At 42.2% G+C, this 26306-nt stretch overlaps 2 protein-coding genes and 1 long non-coding RNA gene across 7 annotated transcripts in view; 2 read left to right on the forward strand and 1 right to left on the reverse strand.

Annotated features, from left to right (window-relative positions):
- The first annotated feature begins 1295 nt into the window (after positions 1-1295).
- Positions 1296-19436, forward strand: fam161a (FAM161 centrosomal protein A). 3 transcript variants are annotated; one of them, XM_061770168.1, is made up of 9 exons: positions 1305-1390; positions 1457-1652; positions 6040-6275; positions 7618-8155; positions 9500-10110; positions 14299-14466; positions 15798-15897; positions 16895-17013; positions 17176-19436. In XM_061770168.1, the coding sequence occupies exons 2-9, from the start codon at positions 1485-1487 to the stop codon at positions 17423-17425; spliced, it is 2190 nt and encodes a 729-aa protein (XP_061626152.1). In that variant the 5' UTR covers positions 1305-1390; positions 1457-1484; the 3' UTR covers positions 17426-19436. The 3 variants fall into 3 exon arrangements, with proteins under 3 accessions (XP_061626155.1, XP_061626154.1, XP_061626152.1); XM_061770170.1 differs by having other exon boundaries at positions 1297-1652; positions 16898-17013; XM_061770171.1 differs by lacking the exon at positions 16895-17013 and having other exon boundaries at positions 1296-1652; positions 17176-17388.
- Positions 19437-21482: 2046 nt separating this feature from the next.
- Positions 21483-26268, reverse strand: LOC133476584 (uncharacterized). The gene is made up of 2 exons (XR_009788090.1): positions 25949-26268; positions 21483-22077 (listed from the first exon to the last, which is right to left on the reverse strand). It is a non-coding gene; the product is annotated as an uncharacterized LOC133476584 (long non-coding RNA).
- usp34 (ubiquitin specific peptidase 34) overlaps positions 21603-26306 on the forward strand; it is a 93180-nt gene continuing 88476 nt past the window's right edge. For 2 of the 3 annotated variants that reach the window (XM_061770172.1, XM_061770173.1), the window contains exon 1: positions 21603-22063. In XM_061770172.1, the coding sequence (XP_061626156.1) occupies positions 22021-22063 (43 nt within the window). In that variant the 5' untranslated portion in view covers positions 21603-22020. The remainder of the gene's footprint in view (positions 22064-26306) is intronic. The other variant, XM_061770174.1, reaches the window with a different exon arrangement.

The following is a 26306-nucleotide window of genomic DNA, read 5'->3' on the forward strand; positions in this document are numbered from 1 at the left end:
GGACGTGGAAATTCACCTTTACTAAAACAATACATTTGACAACTGTCACAGGTGGTGAATACAATTTTTAAAAAAGTTTTAAAATAAATGGCAAGGTGAATTTTTTGTGCATTTCATACACAAGGTAACTTCAGGTGCCTTAAATGATTAAAAACATTTGTAAACAGAGCAAAAGACATTTAAAAACTGAAAAAATAAGACCGCTTACTAAAAATGTACAGCACAAGAAAGATCATTTAAAAATGGAAATGTTCAATCATAAACATGAGGGGAAGAAATAATAGTTTTTGACCTGACTGTTCACGCTTGGGGCTTATATGTCACTTCTCTTCGCAACTTCTTATTTTTTTTGCGTAGCATAACCGCTAAATGCTGCTTCGGAATTTATGCTCCACGATCTGACCTGAGTTCTAAAGGGTGATAGCATAATTGCCCAAGTCATTTTTAACCTAGTGTTACAATAGCAAGACAAAACTACCAATGTGCATGCTACATTTTTTTTTTCTGTGTAGATCGTCAGTCATCCAAGTCATGGTAGTCTGCAAAGGTTGAATCGAGGCAACTATACTTTTGTTGACATTTTTGCACTTATTTCTTGTTTTCTGAAACTTTAAAAAATGACTTGGGCAATTATGTACAAATATTCAAGCTTGAGTACTCACCGATACTGATTACCGATACCACTAGTACCTTTGATACATATCAATTTCAATAAACCCAATAACGAATAATTGCGAATAAAGAGCATTCTGGTGGACATGATGATTCATCGGGATGTATGAAAGCACCACCACTATGTAGTGCTAACTATTGGTGAGGAAGACTTTATCGGAATGTTTTGGTCGTTACTATCATTGGATGGTATTGGCAGCCTTCACGATTACCTGATACCTTGAAATAAGCCCACTACCGGTACTCAACATCCCCAAATTGCATTGTTTAAACATGTACAAAGAATATTGGATTACTTGAATTAGAATATTTGATTTTTTTTTTCAATATTTGATTTCGTATTTAATGAAACATTCAATTGAAGGGCTCTTCTAGACAAACTATGGACTACACGTGCTAACTGCTATTCCGCTGCATTGTCCTCAAATATTTTTATTTCATGTTTCAGTCAACATTTTGGGGGGAAAAAAAAGTTAATTATTTTAAAAGGACACCACAGTTGTGCCGTTTTTAACTTTGTAAATATTTGAAGACTTAAAAAAAAACGTTCCATGTTCCCCTTGGCTTTATGCGACACGGATTTCTCGCACCGTCACTTCCTTGACAACGGGCCGTTTTCGTTGCTAGGCAACCAGTGCTTCCTGTTTAAGCGCCAGGTGGCTGCTGGCACGCGTAACAGGATCAAAGCTCTCCAACATTTTTGTCTTTTTTATTTCAGGTAATTAAACACCTTTGTCAGTGTACTTTTTTAATTTTTTTAAATTTTTTTAATTTTACGTTTTAGGACAGCAAAACAATTGTTTAGCGTCTTCATGGCCAACGCGCACCGCAATAACGTGCTGGTGACGTCGTGTCTGAAACGGCCGGTGGACCCGCACACCAGGGTGCCGCTGGCCTCCTACGAGCGGGACAAAGAAACGCCCTACTCGGCCACGACGTACGCCGACAACCGGGACGACTACCAGGATAAGGAGGACCAGGTAAACACACCAACTTGGGCGCAAGTCAACAGGACGACACTTTTTTCTTTTCTTCATTGACAATTAAATGTATGCAAATTTGAGTCGTTCGAGTTAGTTTACACATCGGTAATCAGCGGTGTGCACTGAGGGCCTCCAGAGCCTTATCTGCTAGCTTAAACACTATCTATCCAAAGCACTGACTAAAACTACTTCATTCAATTCTTAATTAATTATGCTTACTATTTATTATAATTAATTCATTCCCAACAATCTTTTGTCTTAATGTCATAGCGTGCAGCCTTGGCTGCCCAGCTTCTATGTATGTAAAGTACTGTATTAAGTAAAAAAAAAAATATTTTTTGGGGTTCCAATCAGATTTCAGCTTTTATGTGTTGCCATGCAAATATCATCTGTCCAAGGCCTTGGGAATCCCAAGTGCAGGCGTAAAAGCAGCAAAACACAAGATAGAAGATGAAGATAGAGCAGTGGTGAGAAGGAGGATGGGCGAGGAAGATCTGAAGGTAATTCTTCAATTTAATAAGGATAATGAACAAATAAGCCTTAGCCCAGTGGTGTTGAGTAGAGAAATCCAAAAGAAAATAGGACAAGTGGAAACAGCTAAGGTACTGAGGGATGGAAAACTGTAAAACTGAAGAACAGAAAAACAAAGCCTTGAAGGTGGAGAGTATTTGGGGGGCTAATAAGAAGTATTTGAAGTTAGGGGGAAAAAAGACTAATGAGTGATAAACGGTCTAAAAGTTTGTCAGTAATGTTGGAATTTAAAGAGGCGAAACTCCCGGGCAAAATAAGCATAGGGCAAAAGAACAGAGCAAAATGAGGAAATGCATAACATCTCTTTATGGCGTACGCCATCAATTGTGTAGAACAAGTCAAACAAAACAAAACGTGGATTGAAATCATTGTGAAGGCAGCAGAGAAGTATTTGGGGGTGAAAGATATTTCGTGGCAGCAAATAAATACAAAATTGGAGGCGGATAAGAAAGGAGCATCTGGGCAAGGGACGCAGATGGATAAAATGTCATGCTAATACTACAATGGAACGCTCGGAGTTCATTAGCTAATGGACAAAAGTTGAAAGGATTCATTAAAGAAGTTGAAAAGGAACTATCCGTGTCCGGGGAAACGTGGCTTAAACCAGCATTAGATTTTGTAATTAATACATATCAAAGTATTAGAAGATATAGAGAGCAGTGTAGGTGAGGGGGATGTGCGATTTTTTATAAAACAAGGTATACAATATAGAACTGAAAAGTATAGAATTTGAATATATAGAAATGGTAACAAAAGAAAGTATTATTAAAATAATAAATGATTAGAATCTGTGTTTCCTCCCACATCACCCAAAACATGCAGGCTAGGCTAATTAAAGACTCTAAATTGCCCGTAGGTGTGAATGTGACCCCGCGACCCTTGTGAGGAGAAGCGGCTCAGAAAATGGATGGATGGACGATATGAACAAAGACGTTGAACAAATAAATCATGGTATAAGGGAAAGAGTATTCGAGAAGCAGCTCAGTTGTCCATTCGGAAGGAGGAAGAGGAGCAAAAGCGGAAGCGTGTACCGTGGCGGACGAAAGACTGTAAAAGTGTAGGAAGAAAGCGTTGGAAGAATGGAAAAGAAATCATAGTTTTGAGAAAGTAATTGAACACAAATGTCGACAAGCAGCGCTAAGGAGAACTATAAATGATACAAAAAGAGAATATTGGAGAAAAATGTACAACTCGGTGGAAAGGGAAACTAATATTGCTCAAATGTGGAAAGTTATTAAAAGAATCAATGGCATGAAAATATGGATATCCAGTGTTAAAAAAATGCCAAATAATATGAAAAGAAGAGTAGAAAGCAGAGATACTAGTTGAAAATGTGTTCAAATTCATTGTCAGCCAAATATAATTGAGGAGGCAAAAAAGGGAAGGTAGTTAAGAAGGATAGCATACGGAGAATTGTTGCAGAAAGAAGAAGACACTGATGACAAAAAACTCAACTTAATAGAGCGCCAATACAAGACCAAAATGACAGCACTCTGGTCTTCATGTTTGCTTAACAGCAAATGCAGTTTTCACAGGTGAAAGGCAAAAACAAGCACTATCTAATGTTTAAGCAATCAATCTAAAAGGCAACACCTGAGCAACTAACAGTCAGTCACAAGTTCCAATATTTTTGGTCACTTGAAAAGTGGGCGGCTGCAAACAAAAGGGGCTCTCTCCTGAGTTGTTTATTTAACACATCGAGATGGAAATAACCATGAAATAAAAACTGGAATTGTGAACTTTTGTCTCATATTCATCTTTTAATCTAAAACCCAAATGTCTTCAGTACACAACAAAACCAAAGGAATTGACCTCGAGGTTCCAATACTTTGGAATACTTTATGAAAATATTATTTGAATTAAAAGAATATGCATTCATTAATACATTTATTTTAAAAAACTCACCTCACTCATATATCGGGTGATTGAAAAGTAACTCCCTCTTTTAAAATACTTATAATGTATTCATATGTTGTAATATTTTTGTCCATTTTTTTGGGTGTATGTTCCATGATTAAAGGAGCAAGTTGATTTTACTAAAGCAACGACTTTGGAAGAACTTGAAGGGCGAATACGGGAAATGATGTCTGCCATCCCACAAGAGTTCCTTGTGAAATCAGTGAATGCGGTTCCCAGGCGGCTTGAGAAACCGGTGGCTAATGCCTGGCGCCCATATCCAATTTGAAATAAAACTCCATGCAATACACTTTCTTCTCATGTTCATTTCTTGTAAGAATTATAGTTCAGAAATCAATTACAAGTACTTAAAAATAGGTTGTTACTTTTCAATCACCCGCCAAAAATATAAACTATATTATTCAGGACGTGAATAAATTTTTTACATTTTATGATGTTAACAGGATTTTAGTTGTTGAATATTTGACTGATTATTTCATTGAATATTCAACATTAAGTTACTGAATTTTTGACATTCGTTAATTGTATATTTGATATTAGTTAATTGAATATTTTTCCTTTTTATAATTAATATTTGACATTAGTTTACTGGATATATGACATTTTGAATGGAATATTTGACATGATTTCTTTTGATATATTTGACTGTTTTTATTGATTTGAATTGAATTGAATTTTGAATGGAATATTTGAGTGATTTGTGTCAGGCAAAGTTTGGTCTTTTACGGTCAGTGGGCGCTTGTGTGCCGAGCGGATGGGAACACTGTCTTGCTGGCTATTTGTGGTCTAGATTAGACAGTGTTCTGGTCACATAATGGTAATCCCTCTTCCGCCCTGCCTGGCACGCTCGTTTGGAGGCCGCCGCCGCCGCCCTGTTAAGCCGCCCCCCGGCGGGCCTCCCTCCATATGGAGCCCTAATAGGCTTAAACTGCATTGTACCATTGTATGCTGACAGACAATGGAGATACAAACGTGAACAATTATCCAGTATGTTGTGATCTTTGAAGATGGCTGAACCCAAAACGACAGCGGAACCCCCAAAGTCCAATTTTAACATTCTTAACTATGACATAAGCGTAAAAAGAAGTTGGCAACTGTCAACGATAAAAACGAATATGCCCCAGCTTGTGTATATTTATGTCTATATAATATAGGTCTTAAATAGGTGTTTTTATGGTTGCTTTTATTTTGTTTGCAGTAGTTGGATCTTTTTTTCATTTCTCATCATTAAAATCGAACATACTGCTGTGACCGATATTCATTTGTATTATTGCATTAGTGTATAGAGGAATAAGGGTGTGTATACAATATATGAATATTTCTGACTTATTGTCATTATCCCTCCATCCATTTTCCGTACCGCTCATCCTCACTGGGGTCGCGGGTATGCTGGCGCCTATCCCAGCTGACTCTGGGCGAGAGGCGGGGTGCACCCTGGACTGGTCGCCAGCCAATCGCACATATAAGCTAACCGTCATTCACAGTCGCATGCACACCTACGGACTGTGTGGGTTCTGGGATGCACATGCAATGGAAACAATGAGTCCCTGCACTTTATCATTATCGTCACGGGATACGGATGCGAGTAATCCTCCGCTATATCACGGTTCTTGCTTTCTGGTCTCGCTATATTGCACATTTTTCTTGCAGTCTTTCATACTGTTTGTGCATTATTTTTGTGGTATCCATTGCTCTTGCTCTCTCAAAATATTTGGTGTGTAAATGTGTTGGTCTTGTTTTAGGTGTGTTTGTAGGCCTTTGAAAAAAACGCAGATTGATCATGTTTTATGCACTCCTGCTCATTTTTGTGCATCTCAGATGGGGGAAGCACATCAAACGAGATCCCTCTATTGGCTTGGGTGAAAAGGACTCTTCAGCTCGCTGAGCTGATGTGCGAGTTGAGGACAGTGTAAAAGTTCATTTTCTTCCCGTCCAGGCGGCGTACGAGGAGGCGTGCAACAAAAGGGGCGTGGCCACACCAACAGCGAAGGACTGGAGAGCGGCAGGCGGCGATCGCGTGAACCTGCGCAACATCTTCTTCTCCAACGAGGAATACTACAGCAAGCTGGAGGAGCTGAAGAAGGCGCACCTGCGCACGATGGCGGAGCTGGAGAGCATGTACCACCACAAACTGCAGCTTCGCGCCAACAACACGGCATGCCACCAACATGGGTCAGGCATTACTTGTCACCGGGACAACTTTTTCTCTGCTCTTGGCAAACAGGAATAATACAAATACAAAAAAAGGGGAATATCTGAGTTGTACTTTTGATTGTAGAGACAGGAGTGTTAGTTTGGAATTGATAAAGCTACTTGTGGGGGGGGGGGGGGGGAATTCTCATTCAATTTCAAATTCCATCTTGGAATGTAGCATCTTTTGTCTTTTTTTTGTATTCTTTTGAAACTACCTTTTTTTAAAAATAAAATAAAAAATACCACTTCAAAATATCAAACATTTTCATATTTTAAACAAAATTACTTTTCCCTTTAAATCTTTTTCATAAAAAGTTTTGTATTGTCCTAAAATTAAAACACATATATTACATACATATCATTTTTTTTTTAAATAGGACTTAAAATGTGCAACTATCCTTGTCTTATTAAAACTTTTTAAAATCTGTTTTTCCTCAAAATTTTCAATTGTTCAAATTCTCTTTAAGGTTAAAACATTTTGAAAAAAAAATTAACTTTTCCCTGAAAAAAAATCATGATATTCTCTAATATTCTGAAATTTTGAAAAGTACAACTTTGTTTTGTAAGATTGTGAATTGTTCTCAAAGAAATTATTACTATTTTTCTTAAAAAAAACAACAACACTTTTTGACTTAAAAATCATATATTTAAAAAAAATGTTTTTTATTCGTATAAACTAACTCCCGTGACCCTCGTGAGGATAAGGGTGAAGAGAATGAATGGATGGATGGATGGATGGATGGATGGATAAAGTAACTATGACATTTTATCAGAAAGTATTTTTTTTCTTGAACAGTTTTTCTCAGAGTTTTTTTTAAAAAAAAACTACATTAGTTTTTTTCTGTTTTTTTCTCAAAAAGATAGTTTTTTAAATGATTTTTTTCCCCAAAACTTAATTTTCTCAAAGAAATAGTTTATTTTCTGCAAGAATGTTTTTTGTTTTGAATACATTTCTCATGTATTCCTTTTTTTGCAAAAATATTATTTGTGTTAAAAATTACTTTTGTACAAGCTTCTTTCTTGAGTATTTTTTTCCTCGAAAATAATCCTGCCAAATGAGTTCTCTTTTTCAGTTTTTTCATAAAAAAAAAAAAAAGCATCATCCATGTGCAATATGCTTTCCTGACACAAAACATTATCGATTATTAGCCTGTCCTATATATTAACTAGAACCATGTCAGTGAGGTTTGAAAATGATGTCAACAGCACATAATGAGTGCATCCTTTTATCGGACACTGCATCAGGTATACGTACATTGTGTAACTACATCCAGTAATGTTGTATTTCTCTTATACTGTCTATATTTGTATGTGTCAACAGCAGCGGCGGTGAGTCACTACATCTAAGGAAGTCGCACTCGGCTGCGGAGCTCCGGAGAAGTCCCGGCATGCCTGCGTCGTCGGATGAAGACGACGCAGGCGACGCCTCCGGTTCTGATGTGGAGAAAGGCCTGCTGTTCTCCCCCAAAGAATTCATCAAGAACATGTGGACCGACTTCAAGCTTTCGCCCCGAACACGCCAGCTGTCCACATCGTTGCCGGGTGACCGCAGCGGCTTCCGGCCTCGGCGAAGCAGCGGTCACCAGGGGGCGAGCGTTCCCAGGGCGACGGTCCCCAAGCCCTTCCAGATGACACTGCGTGAGGCTGAGCGCCGGCGGCGCGGCATCAAGACGCGCTCGGAGGTGGAGCTGGAGAACGCCGAGTTGAGACGACAGCTGGAGGAGATGTCCGAGTGCCACAACAAGTTCCGCGCGAGCCCCGTGCCGGCGCACGTCCACCTGCCGCTTTACAATGACCTACGGGAGCGACGCCAGGAACAACGGCGGAATATGCGGGAAGAACGCCACCTCAAGACCAAGGTTTCAATAGTTTAGGATTTTTATTTAGTTTGAAAGTCACACCTCGGTTCCGGAAATTAATACATTCATTTGAAAATTCACCTAAATGCGAATTTTTGGGCCAACCTATTGCTCCATTATTTGCAAAGAAAACTCAGCTATTTGCTGTGTTAATCAAAACAAAGCAAAAAAGACAAAGAAAACAAGAAACGGCTCTTAACTTGAAAAACTTTTATCTAGGGCACTCATAAGTCAAGTTACCACTGTACTTTAATTAGGTTTGTAAACAGACAATGCAGCACAGATCATTTCTACACTTGAGACTATGTGAGTCCCGGAATGCACATGTGACGGAAACAATGAGTCCCAACCTGGGAACAATGAGTCCCTGCAATTTATAGATTTTTATTACAGTTATTACTCTTATTTTTTTTTGCATACTAATGCAAGTACATCCTTTTTAAGAACAATTCACTTTTAATTCATTGACATTGTAATGAAGAAAAATCAAGAAACTCTACATTTTCTACAGCGCTTATCCTCACTAGGGTCACGGTTATGCTTGGTGGGATGGTTGTGTTTAAGATGAATTTAGTCATTTTGAGGTTCTAAGTTGTGTTGTCTGTGTTGCGACTTCATACAAATTCGACATACCAGCTCGTTGGTGTTAGCGGGATGGCCGGGTTCATCTGGCTTGAATCCAAAATGTTCCCAAATGGTCCCGGTGGCTTTAAGCTTTGGAACTAATTCCATTTATGCCTCTCAATTGTCTTAACTGCAGCTACCGGCTCTCCGTCGGAAAACTTAGCTTCGTGTAAGCGAGCGCCTACATTTCAAACAGACGCACGCACACACACACACACACACACACACGCGCACACACGGCCAATCAGACCTGGGGTCCATGCCCTTCAATATCTCTGATTGGTTTAGAGACCACGATGGGTTTCATGTGTGTGCTTTCCAGTCGCGGAAATGTTTTTTTCTTCCTCAAATGAATGGGCACCTGAATGCACCCTCTGATATATATATTTTTTTTGCCCCAACATTCAGAAATTAGGGTGCATATGGGACTAAATTAGTCGCACTCTAGAGTCCTGTCCCTTCCAAAAACAAAAAATGAATACGCCGGATTTCCAGCACCTCGATGGAGTACTGCATCCTAAAACACAGATTGATCAAACTTTATATGTCCCTGCTAATTTGTGTGCATCTCAGATGCGGGACGCACATATAATGAGATCCCTGATGCAGTTTTAGAAAGATTGTTTGTTTCTTTTTCTTTTGTTTCACTTCTATTTCCGTTGACATTTTGTTTTTGTTTTATTCTATTGTATAATAACCTTGCTGGGGACTCTCTCCAAGCCCTTCAGCTTCCTGGAGAGGGAGCGTCTGAAGAAGGAGCAGCGCCAGCAGCAGCCTCAGCAGCCTGGCCAGCAAGAGCGGGTGAAGCCCTTCAAGGCCAAGCCGGTGCCCAGGTCGGTGTACGCGGCAGCGGTGGGGGAGCTGAGGAAGGAAGAGCAGCTCTACCGATCCATCAAGAAGCAGATGAGAGCCCAGGAGATGCTCTACAGCGCCGCTGCACCTCCGAGCACGCTCACCAAAAGACTGGTGGAGAGCAAGAAGAGCAAAGACCAGCCCCAGACCTTCACTCACCGGCCGCACATCAACAAGGATGTGCCCGACTTTGACGCCAGCTTCAAACGCTTCCAGAAGCTCGTGGAGAGGACCAAAGAGGTGAAGCCCACTACGGCATGCGAGCCCTTCCGGCTGAGGACGGCCCAGATCCCGTCCCGCCGCGAGCGCATCCTGGCCGAGGTGGAGAAGGAGCGGAGCAGCCCGGGGACGCTTCGCTGGCCGTACTTCAAGAGCTCGCGCACAGCAAACTCCAGCCTCTGCTCGTCCCTGTCGGGGAGCATGGAGCTCCTGCCCGCCAAGGAAACGGACGCCTCCAAGAAACGACACGAGGCCGTGAGGTACCGTGACTCCTCCTCCTCATCCTCCTCCTCCTCCTCCTCCTCCTCATAGACCACAGCCTCCTTAGCGACCTCCAGAGTGACTCTCCTCCCAAGAGACCCAACCCCACCCCGCCACCACCCCTGGCCCTCCAGAAGCCTGTGTAGCTCCCTCAAAGATGCTCATCCTGTAAGTAAAATTTGATTGACATCGCAGTTCGTAAATCGGGGAAAAAAATATTTTGCAATAAATGAATTCAAAATAAATGTTTACCCAATTATTGGATTAATTGATGGAAAGATCGATAGAATAATTGATGCTAGAGATATTCGATAGTGACAGACCTAGCTGCATAGTCGAGTTTAAGTTTATTTCTATCGTCCTTAATCCCAAAAGAGTCGAGTCGAGTATGCATGCAATGTGGAGTCCCCGCAGTAAATTACATGTTCAAAGCGGCACGGTGGGCGACTGCTTAGAGCGTCTGCCTCACAGTTCTGAGGACCGGGGTTCAATCCCCGGCCCCGTCTGTGTGGAGTTTGCATGTTCTCCCCGTGTCTGCGTGGGTATTCTCCGGGCACTCCGGTTTCCTCCCACATCCCAAAAACAGGCATGGTAGGTTGTTTGAAGACTCTAAATTGCCCATAGGTGTGAATGTGAGTGCGAATGGTTGTTTGTTTATGTGTTTATGCCTGCGGTTGGCTGGCAACCAGTTCAGGGTGTACCTGACCCCGCCTCCTGCCCGAAGATAGCTGGGATAGGCTCCAGTACTCCCGTGACCCTAGTGAGGATAAGCGGCTCAGAAAATGGATGGAGGGATATTACGTGTTCAAATAAAATGCTTAACTTCAGAATTCTCTAAAGAAAACAAAAAAAATACAGATAATATTTAATGTTTTGATCATATGGGTAGAAGCAAAATCATGCATTGTAAAAATGCATTGTACATAGGCAAAAGGGTTTTCCAGAATTTTGAGGGCAGCTTTGGGGGTGTGTATTATACATGGATGCGCATTATACATGAGAAATTACGGTAATCCATATATTACAGTGCCATGAAAAGGTATTGGCCCCCTTCTCAAAATCATATATTTTTGCATATTTTCCCCACGTTGTTTAAGATCATCAAACAAATAAATATCTGAGAACTCTAGAACTATAGTGAAATTAAAATGCCGTTTTTTAATGCCGATTTCATTTATTAAGGGCCTGGAGGTGGGGCTTGAAGGCGAGCGCCCACCCAGGCACAGGGTAGAGTGGGACCCCCTTCCCATGGGCTCACCACCTGTGGGAGGGGCCATAGGGGTCAGGTGCAGTGCGAGCTGGACGGTGGCCGAAGGCAGGGACCTTGGCGATCTGATCCCCGGCTACAGAAGCTGGCTCTAGGGACGTGGAATGTCACCTCTCTTACAGGGAAGGAGCCTGAGCTGGTGTGTGAGGTCAAGAAGTTCCGACGAGATATAGTCGGACTTGCCTCCACACACAGCTTGGGCTCTGGTACCAGTCCTCTTGAGAGGGGTTGGACTCTCTTCCACTCTGGAGTTGCCCACGGTGGGAGGTGCCGAGCAGGTGCGGGTATACTTATTGCGGCTCGGCGCCTGTACGTTGGGGTTCACCCCGGTGGACGAGAGGGTGGCCTCCCTCCACCTTCGGGTGGGGAGACGGGTCCTGACTGTTGTTTGTGCCTATTCACCAAACAACAGTTCAGAGTACCCACCCTTCTTGGAGTCCTTGGAGGGGGTGCTGGAGAGCGCTCCTGCTCGGGACTCCATCGTTCTGCTGGGGGACTTCAATGCTCACTTGGGCAATGACAGTGAGACCTGGAAGAGCGTGAAACCTAGACATCGAATCCGAGTGGACCACGCTCCGCACCTCCATTGCTGAGGCGGCCGACCGGAGCTGTGGCCGTTAGGTGGTCGGTGTGGCAATCCCTGTACCCGTTGGTGGACACCAACGGTGAGGGATGCTGTCAAGCTGAAGAAGGAGTCCTATCGGGCCTTTTTGCCATGTGGGACTCCTGAAGCAGCTGATGGGTACCGACTGGCCAAGCGGAATGCAGCTTTGGTGGTCGCTGAAGTAAAAACTCGGGTATGGGAGGAGATTGGTGAGGCCAAGAAGAAAGACTTCCGGACCGCTTCGAGGAAATTCTGGTCCACCGTCCGGCATCTCAGGAGGGGGAAGCAGTGCATCATCAACGCTGTGTATAGTGGGGATGGGGCGCTGCTGACCTCAACTCGGGACGTTGTGAGCCGGTGGGGAGAATACTTCGAAGACCTCCTCAATTCCACCGACACGCCTTCACCTGAGGAATCAGAGTCTGGGTTCTCTGATGCGGGCTCTCCTATCTCTGGGGTTGAGGTCACCGAGGTGGTTCAAAAGCTCCCCGGGGGTGGATGAGATTCAGAATTTGGTCCGCATATCTGGCAGTAAGTCGTACTTGTTTCCGGTGTGGGTTGGACTCCGCCAAGGCTGCCCTTTGTCACCGATTCTGTTCATGTTTTGCTGTTTGAATACAGCAAAAAGGAAGGGTCTTCGAGCATGAACGGTCTTTTTAAGGTAATTCTACTGCATTTCAATCAGATTCAAGTCTAGAATTTGACTAGGCCACTCCAAAACCTTCCTTTTGTTTTTTTTAAGCCATTCAGAAGTTGACTTGCTGGTGTGCTTTGGATCGTTATCCTGCTGCAGAACCCAAGTGCGCTTCAGCCTGAGGTCACAAACTGATGGTTGAACATTCTCCTTCAGGATTTTCTGTTAAAGAGCAGAATTCATCATTCCATCAAGCACAGCAAGTTGTCCAGGCTCTGAAGGAGCAAGCCAGTCCAAGACCATAACACTACCACCACCATATTGGACTGTTGGTAGGATGTTCTTTTTCTGAAATGCTGTGCGACACTCACGCCAGATGTAACGAGAGACACACAGTCCAAAAAGCTCAACTTTCGTCTCATCAGTCCATATAATATTCTCCCAAAAGTCTTGGGAATCATTCAGATGTTTTCTTTTTTGTTGTTGTTGTTGTTTTTTTTTTTTTTGCAAAGACGAGCCTTTATGTTCTTTTTGTTCAGCAGTGGTTTTCGCCTTGGAACTCTGCTATGGATGTCATTTTTGCCCAGTCTCTTCCTTATTGTTGTGTTATGAACACTGACCTTAACTAAGGCAAATGAGGCCTTAAGGTCTTTAGAAGTTGACCTGAGTTCCTTTGGGTAATCTTTGTAGGCCGGCCACTCCTGGGAAGCTTCACCACTGTTCCATGTTTTCTCTACGTGAGGATAATGGCTCTCCCTATGGTTTCCTGGAATCCTACTAAAACTTTAGAAATGGCTTTTGTAACCCTTTCCAGACTGATAGGTGACGATTACTTTATTTCTCTACTGTTCTGAAATTTCTTGGGATTGTGTGACTTTGTTGAAGCTTTTTTTTAGATCTTTTATCCGACTTGATTTTGTTAGGACAGATTTCTTGATTGAACAGGTCTGGAGGTAATCAGGCTTGGGTGTGATCAGTGAAAGTTAACCAGATTGTGATTAGCCACACTTATTCACAATCTAACAAGGGCAGTAATTAATTTTTCACACAGAGCCAGGTTAACTTTGCCTTAATAAATGAAATCAGTATTTAAAAACAAAACAAACAAAACAAGATTTGTTTGATGATTTTAACCACTGAAGTGAGGAAACTAGGAAGGAAAATATGATTTTGAGAAGGGGGTCAATACTTTTTCACAGCACTGTATATTATATTTCAAACTCAAGGTGCACAATTAAAATTAATCACTGCCATTGACGGCTTTTGAAGTCAAATATCCATGTTAATGGGGAAGGCTGGCAGTGAATGAGTTAAAAGAAACGTTGTTACAACCTTATTTCAAAATTGAATATTTTTCTCAAAATTATAGCTACAACACGTTATTTTCCATATTGTAACTTAGAAAATGTATTGAAAATAAAAACTAAGAAATCACTAAGTATTCACAGCCTCTGTTGATGCAGTGGCGGCACAGTGGCCAACTTTGTTCACATCGGCATTATTGGGTATTGTGTGTAGAATTTGGAGGGAAAAAATGAATTGAATCCATTTTGGAAGAAGGCTGTAATAAGAAAATGTGGAAAAAGTGAAGCACTGTCAATACTTTCCAGATATACTAAGTTAGAACTATTTTGGCGGTGAAAAAAGCAGGTTCCGATTTCACTTTGTGACTGTGCGGGCAGGCAGGCTCTGGAGCGCAGGAGGAGGGCTGAGCAGGAGGAGGAACGCTGGACTGAGAGGCAGAAGGAGCGTGAGAAAAAGCTGCAGAAGCTGGTGCAAAAGCGGGCTAGCGCCAATGATCCGCACCTGGCGCTCACCCACACACACGGCCACAAACTCCAAGAATTCAGGTGAGGCAATTTGCAAGGTGACTTTAACTCCCAGTTGTGGGAAACGGGCAACTTTGTGGCAGCTGATGTGGCTTCCTGTTATGACATATTTCGATGACATCATCGCCAGGTATTGTTGTCAACAATTGTCGCCACACCTCAGGCGCAAGGAAATGTGCAGGTTGACGCTGGCTAATTTTTGCAGATTTTTCTCTGTTGTCAAGTGAAATACTAAAGGACAAAGTATTGTAAAACAGTCCAATGTTCTGCCTGTAATTTATATCTTTATTGTTGTAAGTGTTAAGGGACCAAAAACGATTTTCATTATAGATTTTTAAAACTTAATCCGCTCATTAATCGGTTATTGGATTTTTATGCTTCCAAATATTGCAATTGGCCTAAAAAATATCCATATCGGTTGGCCGCTAGTTTTAACACAGTTGATCAGATAATTAGATAACGTCAGTGGCGGATATCGCGTTCAACAAGTGTTTCAACGCCTCAGAATTTAGGAATATTTTAGGTAAGCTCCAAAACTTCCCCATAACCCACCGAGCCATGTTTCGGAGCGATGAAAAGGCAACTTTGACGCACGCATCTGATGCGGCGTCGCGCAACCAGATAAATTAGATGACAGCTTTTCATTGGCTCATGGCGTTTCAACGCATTCTGAGCCAATGACAGCTTGACAGGTTTGACAGATTGGAGTGGTTTGGCGCCATACTCGCTGTATGGGATGCAACATTATGCTTCAAAATGGGGTTGCGAGGAGATAAGAGATTTGGAGAGCGAGAGCATTTTGGCAAGTCAACCATACATTTTAGTACAGTTTTTAAATAAAGCTCAAAGCTCTAAATAAACCCTTAACCGACATTTAACCACATTTAACATTTAACAGAATTTGCATTAATTCTTTGGATTAATCTGGAATGTGTTTTCAGAGTATGGGTGAGAGCATCTGCATATTTTTTTGTAATGACGATATAATCATGATTTGGTATGAAGGAACAAAACACATACAGACTTTGCTGAACTTTGATTGCTGTCATGCGAAACAGTGCCAGTGCTTCAGTCGTACTCTTTAGAGGTTGCTATCGACACAGCTGACATGGCTTTCCGCAATCAGATAATTACATGTCGTCAGTTCAGGTGTGAAACTATACCAATTCCGTTGTTGCTGCCATCCTGATTCTGGTACCTCAGAAGCCAGGAAACTCGCAGGTGGACTTGAACCCATCATTTCTTATCGGAACCTTTGACTCAGAACAGAAGCTGTGGGGGGAAAAAGCAGACTTTTGAGCGTCAGTGTGAAAAGGGCTACCGTGTGCTTCTTATCCCCCCCCCTTGTTCAGGAAACAAGACCGCCAGCGCAGGAAGGAATATCAGCGGGAAATCAAGGAGATTGAGGAGCGTGTGAAAGGAAGGCCTCTGCTGCTGGAGCAGGCTGCCCAGGTACACGACATAACACGCAACGGTTTTAATATAGCCATAGACCGATTCACAGTGTTTTTAAACAAGAGACAAGGGGATACTGACTACCGTTGGCCTGTACTGAAAACGATGACAAAGATTTGTGTTTGGGGTTACGCCACCAGATGTACAGTGGCGCCTTGAGATGTGAGTTACCTGACTTCTTGAGTTCTTCGAGATATGAGCCGTTGTTTGGACGATTAGTTTTTTTTTTTTTGCTTTGACTTGTGAGCAAACTTGAGATAAGAGCGCTATATGGTGCCAGTGACTCAACTCACTTCACGGCAAGCAGCATTTTGACAAATATTTCATCAAAAGAGGCTTCAAGTTTTTTTATTGCCACTCCCAGTTGTCGTCTACTGTCAAACTAAATCTACAAGAGAATTACATATTGTGTATTACAAGTTTGCTTGAAGAATATCCCTGTTCGCTTACTGCGAACACATAATGGAAAACAAATGGCGTCGCATCAAGAGTCGTCGTGTTATAAACATTAAAGCAACTGATATTTGAACGCAAACAGTGGAGCAACACATGTAGACAGACAATATCGCAATGTTCACAGGCATTTTTCTTCTATAAAGAACCACCTATATTACTGTGGATTACGGAATTTAGTTATCACTGTCTCCATGTATTTCTGTATGTTTGTATTATACTGCTCCGAGGTGGCCAAGGCGATAGGAACAGCACATTTCATTAAAGCAAAAAGAGTAACAAAAACTGTTTAATTCTTTACCATGTATTTGTCACTTGTCATGTTTTTATAATCTATGATATTATAGAGTGCTAGTTTTCTCAATAAAACATTACAAGCATTTTTGAGCCGATTAACGGCACTTCCATTCATTTCGGTGTGAAAAGATGTGTTATGAGTTACGAGCATGGTTACGGAACAAATTAAACTTGTATCTCAAGGCACCAGTCTTCTTTATTATATTTATTCCGATTCTGAACATGTGCTCTGCCGAAACGACAGAAGAATGCTAAGCAGGCGGCACAGAAGCGTTTTGCCGATAAGCTGCACGGAGTGCACCTGAACGAGGACTTCCTCAGCAGGAAGGCGGCGGCAGCACGGACACACACCGGCGGCGCATGGTAAATGTTCACCAGGCATTGGGTAGATTAAGTAGGGCTGGGCCATTTGGCCATCAAAATGTCCCTTTTGTCAAAACATGTACACTACCAGTCGAAGGTTTGGACACGCTTACTCATGCTATTGAATGAGAAACTGAAACTCATTCTTCTCTTGTTGGCCAGCGAGCCTTCGGATTCCGAGGACGCCGCCGCCCTGGAGCCTGTCCACTACTGCAAGGTCTTCCTGGATGACCAAGACCAGGAGGTGGGGAGAGAGGATGAGGACCAGAGTGACAAAGATTCACGTGATTGCAGCGAGGACGGCAAGCGGCATCATTCCGACGGAAGCTGTCACTACTCGGACGATCGTGACCACTATGACGATGATGAGGAGAGGGATGCCGAAGACGGGAAGCGGGATGAGGACGAGTAACATCCTTAGCAGCAGTCGGGAAGAGGACGTACGATAGTGTACAGTTGACCCTCACTGTTCTTGGGGGTTAGGGAACAAGACCAGTGGCAAATAGTCGAGACCCCCTACAAATATTTAGAACTGTCTTGTTGTTTAAACCCTAAATATGCCCCATGATCCCAAAACACAGGCAAATTATTTTGCGACTGGGGGTTTGGGTTGCTTTGCTTTTTTTTTTTTTTTTTTTTTTTAAATCCACCCTTCCGCCCGTCCGCCCGTCCGTTTTCTTCCACTTAACCGGAGTTGGGTCACGGCGGCAGAAGCTTTAAGCAGGGAAGCCCAGACTTGCATTTCTATTTAATTATGTCATTACTGTATGTTTTTATGAAGTATAGTTTTATATAGTGTAATGTGTTAATATTGACAAAGAAACTGCACATTTTTAGGTGGGAGGCTCTCACAGATAATGGCATTTCCAGTCTTTTCATTTGGGAATGATGTTTAAAACTTTTCTCAAGGCACCACTGTATTAGCGTTAAAGCTTAAAATTGATAAGCTAACATAGATTAAAATGTAAAGCAATGCCCCATTAATATTACTACAAATGACAATACCAAATGAGTCCAACCCCCCAGCTGATAAGTACCAATGAGGGAGGGGCGAATTTAAAGATGTAACACCAAATAACAACATGCAGGACCCGTTACCCCACCCGAAGGCGGAGGGAGGCTACCCTCTCGTCCACGTCCACCGGGGTGAACCCCAATGTACAGGCGCCACACCACCTCGGCGCCTCTCACCGTGGGCAACTCCAGAGTGGAAGGGAGTCTAACCCCTCTCGAGAGGACTGGTACCAGAGCCCAAGCTGTGTGTGGAGGCGAACCCGACTATATCTAGTCGTAACTTCTCGACTTCGCACACCAGCTCGGACCTCCTTCCCTGCCAGAGAGGTGACGTTCCATGTCCCGAGAGCCAGCTTCCGTAGCTAGGGATCGGATCGCCAAGGTCCCGCCTTTGGCCACCGCCCAGCTCACCCGACCCCTATGGCCCCTCCCACAGGTGGTGAGCCCATGGGAAGGGGGACCCACGTTACCCTTCTGGGTGCAGGCCCGGCCACCAGGCGCTCGCCTTCGAGGCCCGCCTCCAGGCCTGGCTCCAGAGAGGGGCCCCGGTGACCCGCGTCCGGGCAAGGGAAAACGTCTTCCTGTATTCATAGAGGTTTTTGGAGCTGTGCTTTGTCTGGTCGCTCACCTTGGACCTGTTTGCCATGGGTGACCCTGCCAGGGGCATAAAGCCCCAGACAACTTAGCTCATAGGATCATTGGGACACACAAACCCCTCACCACAATAAGGCGACAGCTCGAGGGTTTTTTTATTTTTTTATTTTTCCTTTTTGTATTTTTTTTTTTAAATTTCTAATTTGTTAATTGTGTGCATTGACTTGAGTGACGTCTATATTTAAGACAAATCGTTAAAAACAATGCTATTCGATTTCTTTGGCAACTGAATGTAAATCAATGATTGAGGGGGCTTCATATCAAATCTTAACTAGGGCGCCACGTTGGGTAGCGCCTGCCCGTGCACTTTTCTGGGACCCTGTTGAGGGTGTAGAGATGCTCCTCTGTTCCATGGCCAGAAAACCAAACGACCATTGCGTTGACTACAGTCAATTTTTATGACTTAGTTGTGACTTGACAAAAAGGAAAACATTTGAGACTTCACTTGGACTTGGGGAGTTAAAGACTCAGGACTTGAGACATGAGGTGGTGTACGTACAAACAGGTGAGCTCAATAGGCCAATAATATCATTATTTGACCTTATTGACATTTTTATAAAGACTCAATAGTGCGGGTAAGACTGCACTGTAAGGTGATTTGACTTGGGACTCGACTTGCCCAAGACAAAGCAGCGACTTGCACATGACTTGATCCCATCTCTGTATTGTACAGCAGAATCACGTGTACATAGTACTCAATGTTAAAGTACATATGACATTGTAGGTGTTGTTGTTAATAAACTCTTCTAAAGTCAGCAATTGTCTTCAGTGGTGGGTAGTAAACTGTAATATGCTGGCCATGCAAGAACTGGGATGTTTTCAGCTTCCAGGAATTACAGATCGTTGCAACGTGGATGAATGGCACAACAATGGCCCTCAGGATCTTGCCACTGTATCGCTGTGCATTGAAAATGCCATCAATAAAATGCACCTGTGTTCGTTGCCCATAACATACGCCTGCCCATACCATAACCCCAGCGCCGCCGTGGGCCACTCGATCCACAACGTAGACATCAGAAAACCGCTCGCCAAACACGCTTTCTGTGTGTCAGTGAAAACTGGTATTCATCTATGAAGAGCACCTCTCCAATGTGCCAGACTCCATCGAATGTGAGCATTCCGCCGACTGAAGTCGGTTACGACGACAAACTGCAGTCAGGTCGAGACCCCGATGAGGGTGACAAGCATGCAGATGAGCTTCCCTGAGACGGTTCTTGACAGTTTGTGCAGAAATTCTTTGTTTCTTTGCAAACTGATGGTTGCAGCAGCTGTCCGGGTGGCTGGTCTCAAGACGATCTTGCAGGTGAACATGCTGGATGTGGAGGTCCTGGGCTAGTGTGGTTACACGTGGTCTGCGGTTATGAGGCCATTCCTGCAGTCAGCATGCCAATTGCACGCTCCCTCAAAACTTGCAACATCTGTGGCATTGTGCTCTGTGATAAAACTGTGGCCTTATATATGTGTATATATATATGTGTGTGTGTGTGTGTATATATGTGTATATATATATATATATACGTATATACATATATATATATATATATAATACGTATATACATATATATATACGTATATACATATATATATATATACGTATATATATATACATGTATATATATACGTATATATATGTGTATATATATATATATATATATATATACGTATATGTATATATATATGTATATATATATATATATATATATATATATATATATATATACGTATATGTATATATATACGTATATGTATATATATACGTATATATATATATATATATATATATATATATATATATACGTGTATATATATATATATATCCAACGAAGGAGTGGCTACGTAAGAAGCATTTCGACGTCCCGGAGTGGCCTAGCCAGTCTCCAGATCTCAACCCCATTGAAAATCTTTGGAGGGAGTTGAAAGTCCGTGTTGTCCAGCAACAGCCCCAAAACATCATTGATGGGCCAAAATACCAGCATGCGTGTGTGTGTGTGAAAACCTTGTGAAGACTTCCAGAAAACGTTTGACCTCTGTCAGTGCCAACAAAGGGTACATAAAGTATGGAGATTAACTTTTGTTATTGACCAAATACTTATTTTCCACCATAATTTGCTAATAAATTCTTTAAAAATCAGATGTTTTCTTGATTTATTTTCTCATTTTGTCTCTCATAGGTGACGGGTATGATGAAAGTTACAGGCCTCTCTAATCTTTTCAGTGGGAAAACTTGCACAATTGGTGGCTGACTAAATACTTGTTTGCCCAACTGTGTGTGTGTGTGTGTGTATGTATATATATATTATTTATATATATATATAATGTTTTTAACTCCGGCATGCTGGTTTTCAAATATGCAGGTTTCAGAGGACCTTTATTTTGAAATGCCACATCAGATTTTTATGAAAGCGCTTTATTCAGAGTCCTGGGATGGTCTCGTGACCCCCTTGACGGGACTGGTTCTGGAATAACTACAGGATTTTAAAAAATATATATATTTTTTAAGATCGGGGTGAATGGCAGTGAAATTTGCTGATTTCAGAGGACTTTTGAAATGTCAACCCCTTGATCGTGTGTGTGTGTGTGTGTGTATATATGTGTGTGTGTGTAAATGCAAAATTCACTATCTCAATTGAGAAGAGAATAGAATATTACACAAGAAACGAATTTATAATAAAATGATTTTGAGAGAGAGAGTGGGAGGGAGGGAGAGAGATTGGTCAGTATTTTTTGAGGTGATACTTGGTGTGAAAGGTTTTAATAATGTATAATAATATTCCTTGACTGATGTGAAATTGATTGATTGATGAAATTGTAAATTTCATTTCAATTTTTAATTATATTTTGGGGAAACGCTGACGTTACAGTAGGATCTCGCGACATCTCCAAAGAAAGCAGAACGGCTGCGCACGAGGTGGCCGGAAAAAGCCGGAAAAGGCCGAAGAGCGGCGCACGCTGCGTCAACCATCAACTCCCCGCCCCTCCCTCCTTTTTTAAACATGGCGGCCGTGTCTACTCTCCCAACTAACGTCCAGCCGCCTGCAAAGTGACGCGGCCTCCTTCGGCCTCGCTCGGCCGCCTGTCAGTTGTCCTTCTCCGCCTCTCGGATGCGAACGTCGACCGCCTCCTCGCCGACGCCGTCCCGCCGACAAGAAGCTCCAAGCCCCGGCCGGCCTACCGACCGCTGTAGCCTCCGCGGAAGGGCCCTTCTTCTTCTTCTCCTCCTTTTTGGAGCCCAAGCAGCAACGGGCAGCCTGGAAGTCACCCCCCCAGCCAGGCAGCCACCTTCCCCCGTCCGGAGCGATGGTTTGACACGGAGCACTCGGGCCGTCCTCTGCGCCAACGATGTGTGAAAACTGCGCCGAGCTGGTGGAGGTTCTGAACGAAAGTGAGGAGGGCAACCTGCTTGCCCAGTAACACACACACACACACACACACACGCACACACACACACACACGATCAACGTTACCCGCCGACTACCGTTAGATCCGTACAACTTTGTGTCTTTCTTCAGTTGTGATCGTGTTTGTTTGCATTTTAACCACCGGCGTCCAGGGCATTCGTGTACACTTGTAGGCCCGTATTATCAGACAGATTGATTGCGGGGGGCCTTGTCTGTCTGTCTGTCAAAACACAAGTGCGAGACAGACGTCCTCGGTCTCTCTCTGTGGGGAAACGGATAACGACTAAATTGCTTCCCCACGAGGACGTTAAAATGTTATCAAAATGTTGTTGAAATGCAGGCCAGCAAAGGTAGCTCGACAGGCTAGTGAAGCTAGCCACTTTGTTGGATGTGTTTGTCAGGTCAAGCAGCTGCCTTTTGTTTTGGGCTCAATTCCTTTGACTTGACAGCTACACAACGTTTATATGTATAAACCTCCCTCAAATGATCTCTTGTTTCTACCAAATTCTTCTTTTTGGGGCAAACTAGTAAATATTCGTAGCCGTTAGCTCGCCAGCAAATGTTATCTGCAAACACGTTTGTTAGCCGAGCTTGTCCTTTTTTCCCTGTCTGTTTTGTGTGTGTGTGTGTATTTCAATGCCCGGCGCCTGACGCTAGTCAGTGTCCAGTCATTAGTGCAAAAAAAGTCACATTTATCAGCCCATACTGTCAGACAGACTGATTAGGGGCCTGTCCGTCTGTCAAAACAAAAGTAGTCGGTTGAAGTGGGAGACAGGCGTCCTCAGTCATCTTGTTTGCTGTTAAATGTTTGACAAAATGTGAGAATATTGAAACTGGAGTCAGGAAAGTTAGCCCCAGAGGCTAGTGAAGCTCGCCTACTTTGTTTGATGCGTTTAGTTTGTCAGCTCCTTTGTTTTGTGGGACGACTTGCGGGCAAGCATTCGCTTAAGTGACAACTCCTCCACTTTTATGTGTGAACTTAACTTGTATATCTTGTGTATGTCTTTTTTTTTTCTATTTGTTATTGTGGCAAACTAGTTAAATCTCTGTAGATGCTAGCGGCGGCTAAGCTAGCATCAGATGGCGTGTTTTTTGTTTTGTTTTTGCCAAATGAATTTTATTCGTCGTTTACGAATTTCACAAACGCTTCCACTATTGTTTAGTTTTATTTGTGAGTAGTTTGTTTGGCGTTTCCTAGCTCGCGTGTTGTCAACGTCAAGTGAGGACAAGTCAACAGAAGCTAAATTTAGCATTGATATGCTAACCAGGCCGTGCTGTCTTGCGTTTAAATAGCCACAAAACGCTATCCCCACAGCAGTTAGTCCCTCAAAAGCACACTCAATTACATCGTTTGTGGTCTGCATGCGTACGTTTTCCAATTATTAGTGCTGTGAATGCGATTTATTGCAGTTAGCGATGAAAAGAGGTACTGGTCGAGTGGGGGTCGTCGGACACAAAATTAGGGACACTGCAAGCGCAATAAGTGCATTGCATCATGCTCGCATTTGATTGACAGTTGGACTGTCGAGCGTAACACCTCTGTTGTATGTGTACGTCGTATTTAATGTCTATGCACCTGTACAAGAGAATATTACCTGTAATGTTGCATTTTTACCTCATATTTAATCTTGATATACCTTTATTACTCTGTATTTACAGCATATTTAATGCCTATATGCCTTTAACCTAACACATTTACCTCATTTAATGGGTATACGCCTCTAATGTAGAATATTTGCAGCATGTTTGTCTGTACCTCTATAGCATAATGCTCACTTTGCAATATATTCTAATTAATGTGTACATATCTTTTATAGTTTATTCAATGTATACACCTGTAAGGTACCAATTTGCATTATTAATTTGTCAATGCCACTACTTTACCATATTCACATCTTAATGGAATGTTCATACACCATATGCTGCATATTTAAATCATATTTAATGTGTATCCATTAGGGGTTGGTCGGTGCAGGTAAGCCACAGTACCTGTACCTCTGTTTTTGGGCCACGGTTTGATACATTTTCAGTTTGTGTTTTGAGCATAAAGACAATTTTTTTCTCTCTCTCTCAACATCGCTTTATTTTATTTGTTAGCAAAAACTACATTTTGTAGTGTACTGAATAATATAATTTATTTCAAGTTACTTATTTAAATTTCAAGTTACTTATTTAAATTTTGTACTTTTTCGAATGGTAGACTGTCTCTTATTACTTGACTAATTTTATACACATCAATACAGTAGTAGTAAAATATAACAAAACATTTACAAAAACAATTAACAAAAAAACGCTACTTGTGTAACATCTGGATTAAGCGTGGTTCGATTGGTCATGCCTGATCGACACGCTTAATCCAAGTGTTACACTTAAGTACGGAGGTCGGGAATTCAAATGTATGTATGGCAGAGCACACTATAACGTGGGTCAAACGTTTTCATGAAGTGACCAGCGTCAATGCAAATTGAACGGAAAAGCCGAAAAATCGCGGTCCGTATGCGTGTATTGTCCTATGCGGAGTGTATCGAACAAAGTAGCGTCCCATCCTTAGTATCCTCTAATGTAGCATATATACATCCTATTTAATGTTCTATGTAGTTACTCTAATTTAGATTCTTAGTGGGTGTTTTTTGATGTTTGTTTTGTTTTGAGTGGATGCGTTAGCGATGGGTGCGTTTCGATGTGTCAAGCTGTCATTGATAGGGTTCATCCCATCTATGGGTTTGAGCTACACTGACATTGGCAGAGAGCCGATACGTACCCACATTTGGAAGAGGCCCGAGTGCCATCTGAAGAAATCCGATTCCATGCGTTTTTTTATTATTATAATTTATTTTTAAATCTCTAACACAGTGACACACTTGTGGAATTGTCACCAGAATCATGCATTGTAAATCCAGCTCAAAGTCAAATATTTTTTAACTAACTGATTATTAAAATGTGAGAGACCGCAGACATGATGAGGGGAAAACCAGAAACGATATTATGCTGGGGTTTGATTATGAAATTACCTTTTTAAAAAGTATCTTGACATTGTGCTGTTGTGTTTTTATGTGTTTGTGTTGCTGCTGGAAGGCAAACGCAATACGCATGTGCATTGTCGTACAGTAAGTGTCAGTGTGAGCCATTGTTTTTGTATGTCTAGTCACATACAAAGTCAAATGTGTAACGGAATTCCTTCAGGGTGCAATTTGTTTTTTTTCGCTATGGAATAAGGAAGAAATGGAAATAATCTGTCACGGTCAAACCGGCCACTTAAACCTTTTATTAGGGATGCACGCGGTATATGAAGTCACATTTTAACATTCTTAACTCACATACAAGTGTAAAAAGAAGTCAACCACTGTTAGCGGTTTTCAAAGCAGTTCCGCATTTTGCCAGCCATTTTAGAACATTTTGACTGAGCCACAGAATATTGTGTTCTGTGACGATATAAGAATTGAACCTACCAAAAGACCGAAAAGACTCTCTAACCAGAATTTCTTTTCTCTAGGTTTGTCTTTTCTTTAGTAATCAGCAGTAGAACATGGGTAGAAAACAAACATGTCAAGCAACACGTTGACGATAATATTGTATGCTTTTTTTGTGGCACCTCAAACTATGAACCAAAAACAAGACTACAAAAGGACTCCTGATTGCAAAATAATCATTTACAGATATACAACTCAGGAACGCACCGTGAATGACGCTGACTCACTGCATGGCTCGAGTTGAACGTCTTTGGCTTTTTTTACATGGTGTTCGTCATTCATTCCATGAACTACGTCATCTTTTTTTCACAATCACAATAGACACCTTCTACTAACTACTGCAACACATACTGTTCATACTATACATATACATACTCTGTTCGAGAGTGAGGTGCCTACCGTGTTCAACTTCCAACATGTTGGCATTTCTCTCCCTTAGTCGACGTGACAAGCCGAAATTCACACCCTAATCTTAATCTTCTACTCAAAAGTTGTGCTGATCTGAAAGGGTTGCTGTTGTTGTCAGCTGTGTGTTTCCGTTCGACTGGCAGTTCCATATGTTGTGTGCCGCTGACCTTTGAACCCAGACTTGCTGCCGCAGCGCTACATGCTCGCGTGTCGGCACCAGAAACAAAAACCCCGTTTACAACCTTTAACACTCTTCCCCTCAACCTCTCTCCCCCTCCCAGTCTTAAACCCCACCTTTTCAAATCTTTTGTCTGCTTTACTTGGTGCTCTTATATGTTGAAAGTGACAT

The sequence above is a fragment of the Phyllopteryx taeniolatus genome, chromosome 4 (assembly GCF_024500385.1).
Source record: "Phyllopteryx taeniolatus isolate TA_2022b chromosome 4, UOR_Ptae_1.2, whole genome shotgun sequence".
NCBI lineage: Eukaryota > Metazoa > Chordata > Actinopteri > Syngnathiformes > Syngnathidae > Phyllopteryx > Phyllopteryx taeniolatus.

Coding starts and splice junctions, on each gene's coding strand:
- fam161a (XM_061770168.1), top strand. CDS start 1,485: ATGGCCAACGCGCACCGCAATAACGTGCTGGTGACGTCGTGTCTGAAA. Junction 15,898..16,894: donor TGCTGGAGCAGGCTGCCCAG/GTACACGACATA, acceptor CCGAAACGACAG/AAGAATGCTAAGCAGGCGGC. Junction 17,014..17,175: donor ACACACACCGGCGGCGCATG/GTAAATGTTCAC, acceptor CTTGTTGGCCAG/CGAGCCTTCGGATTCCGAGG.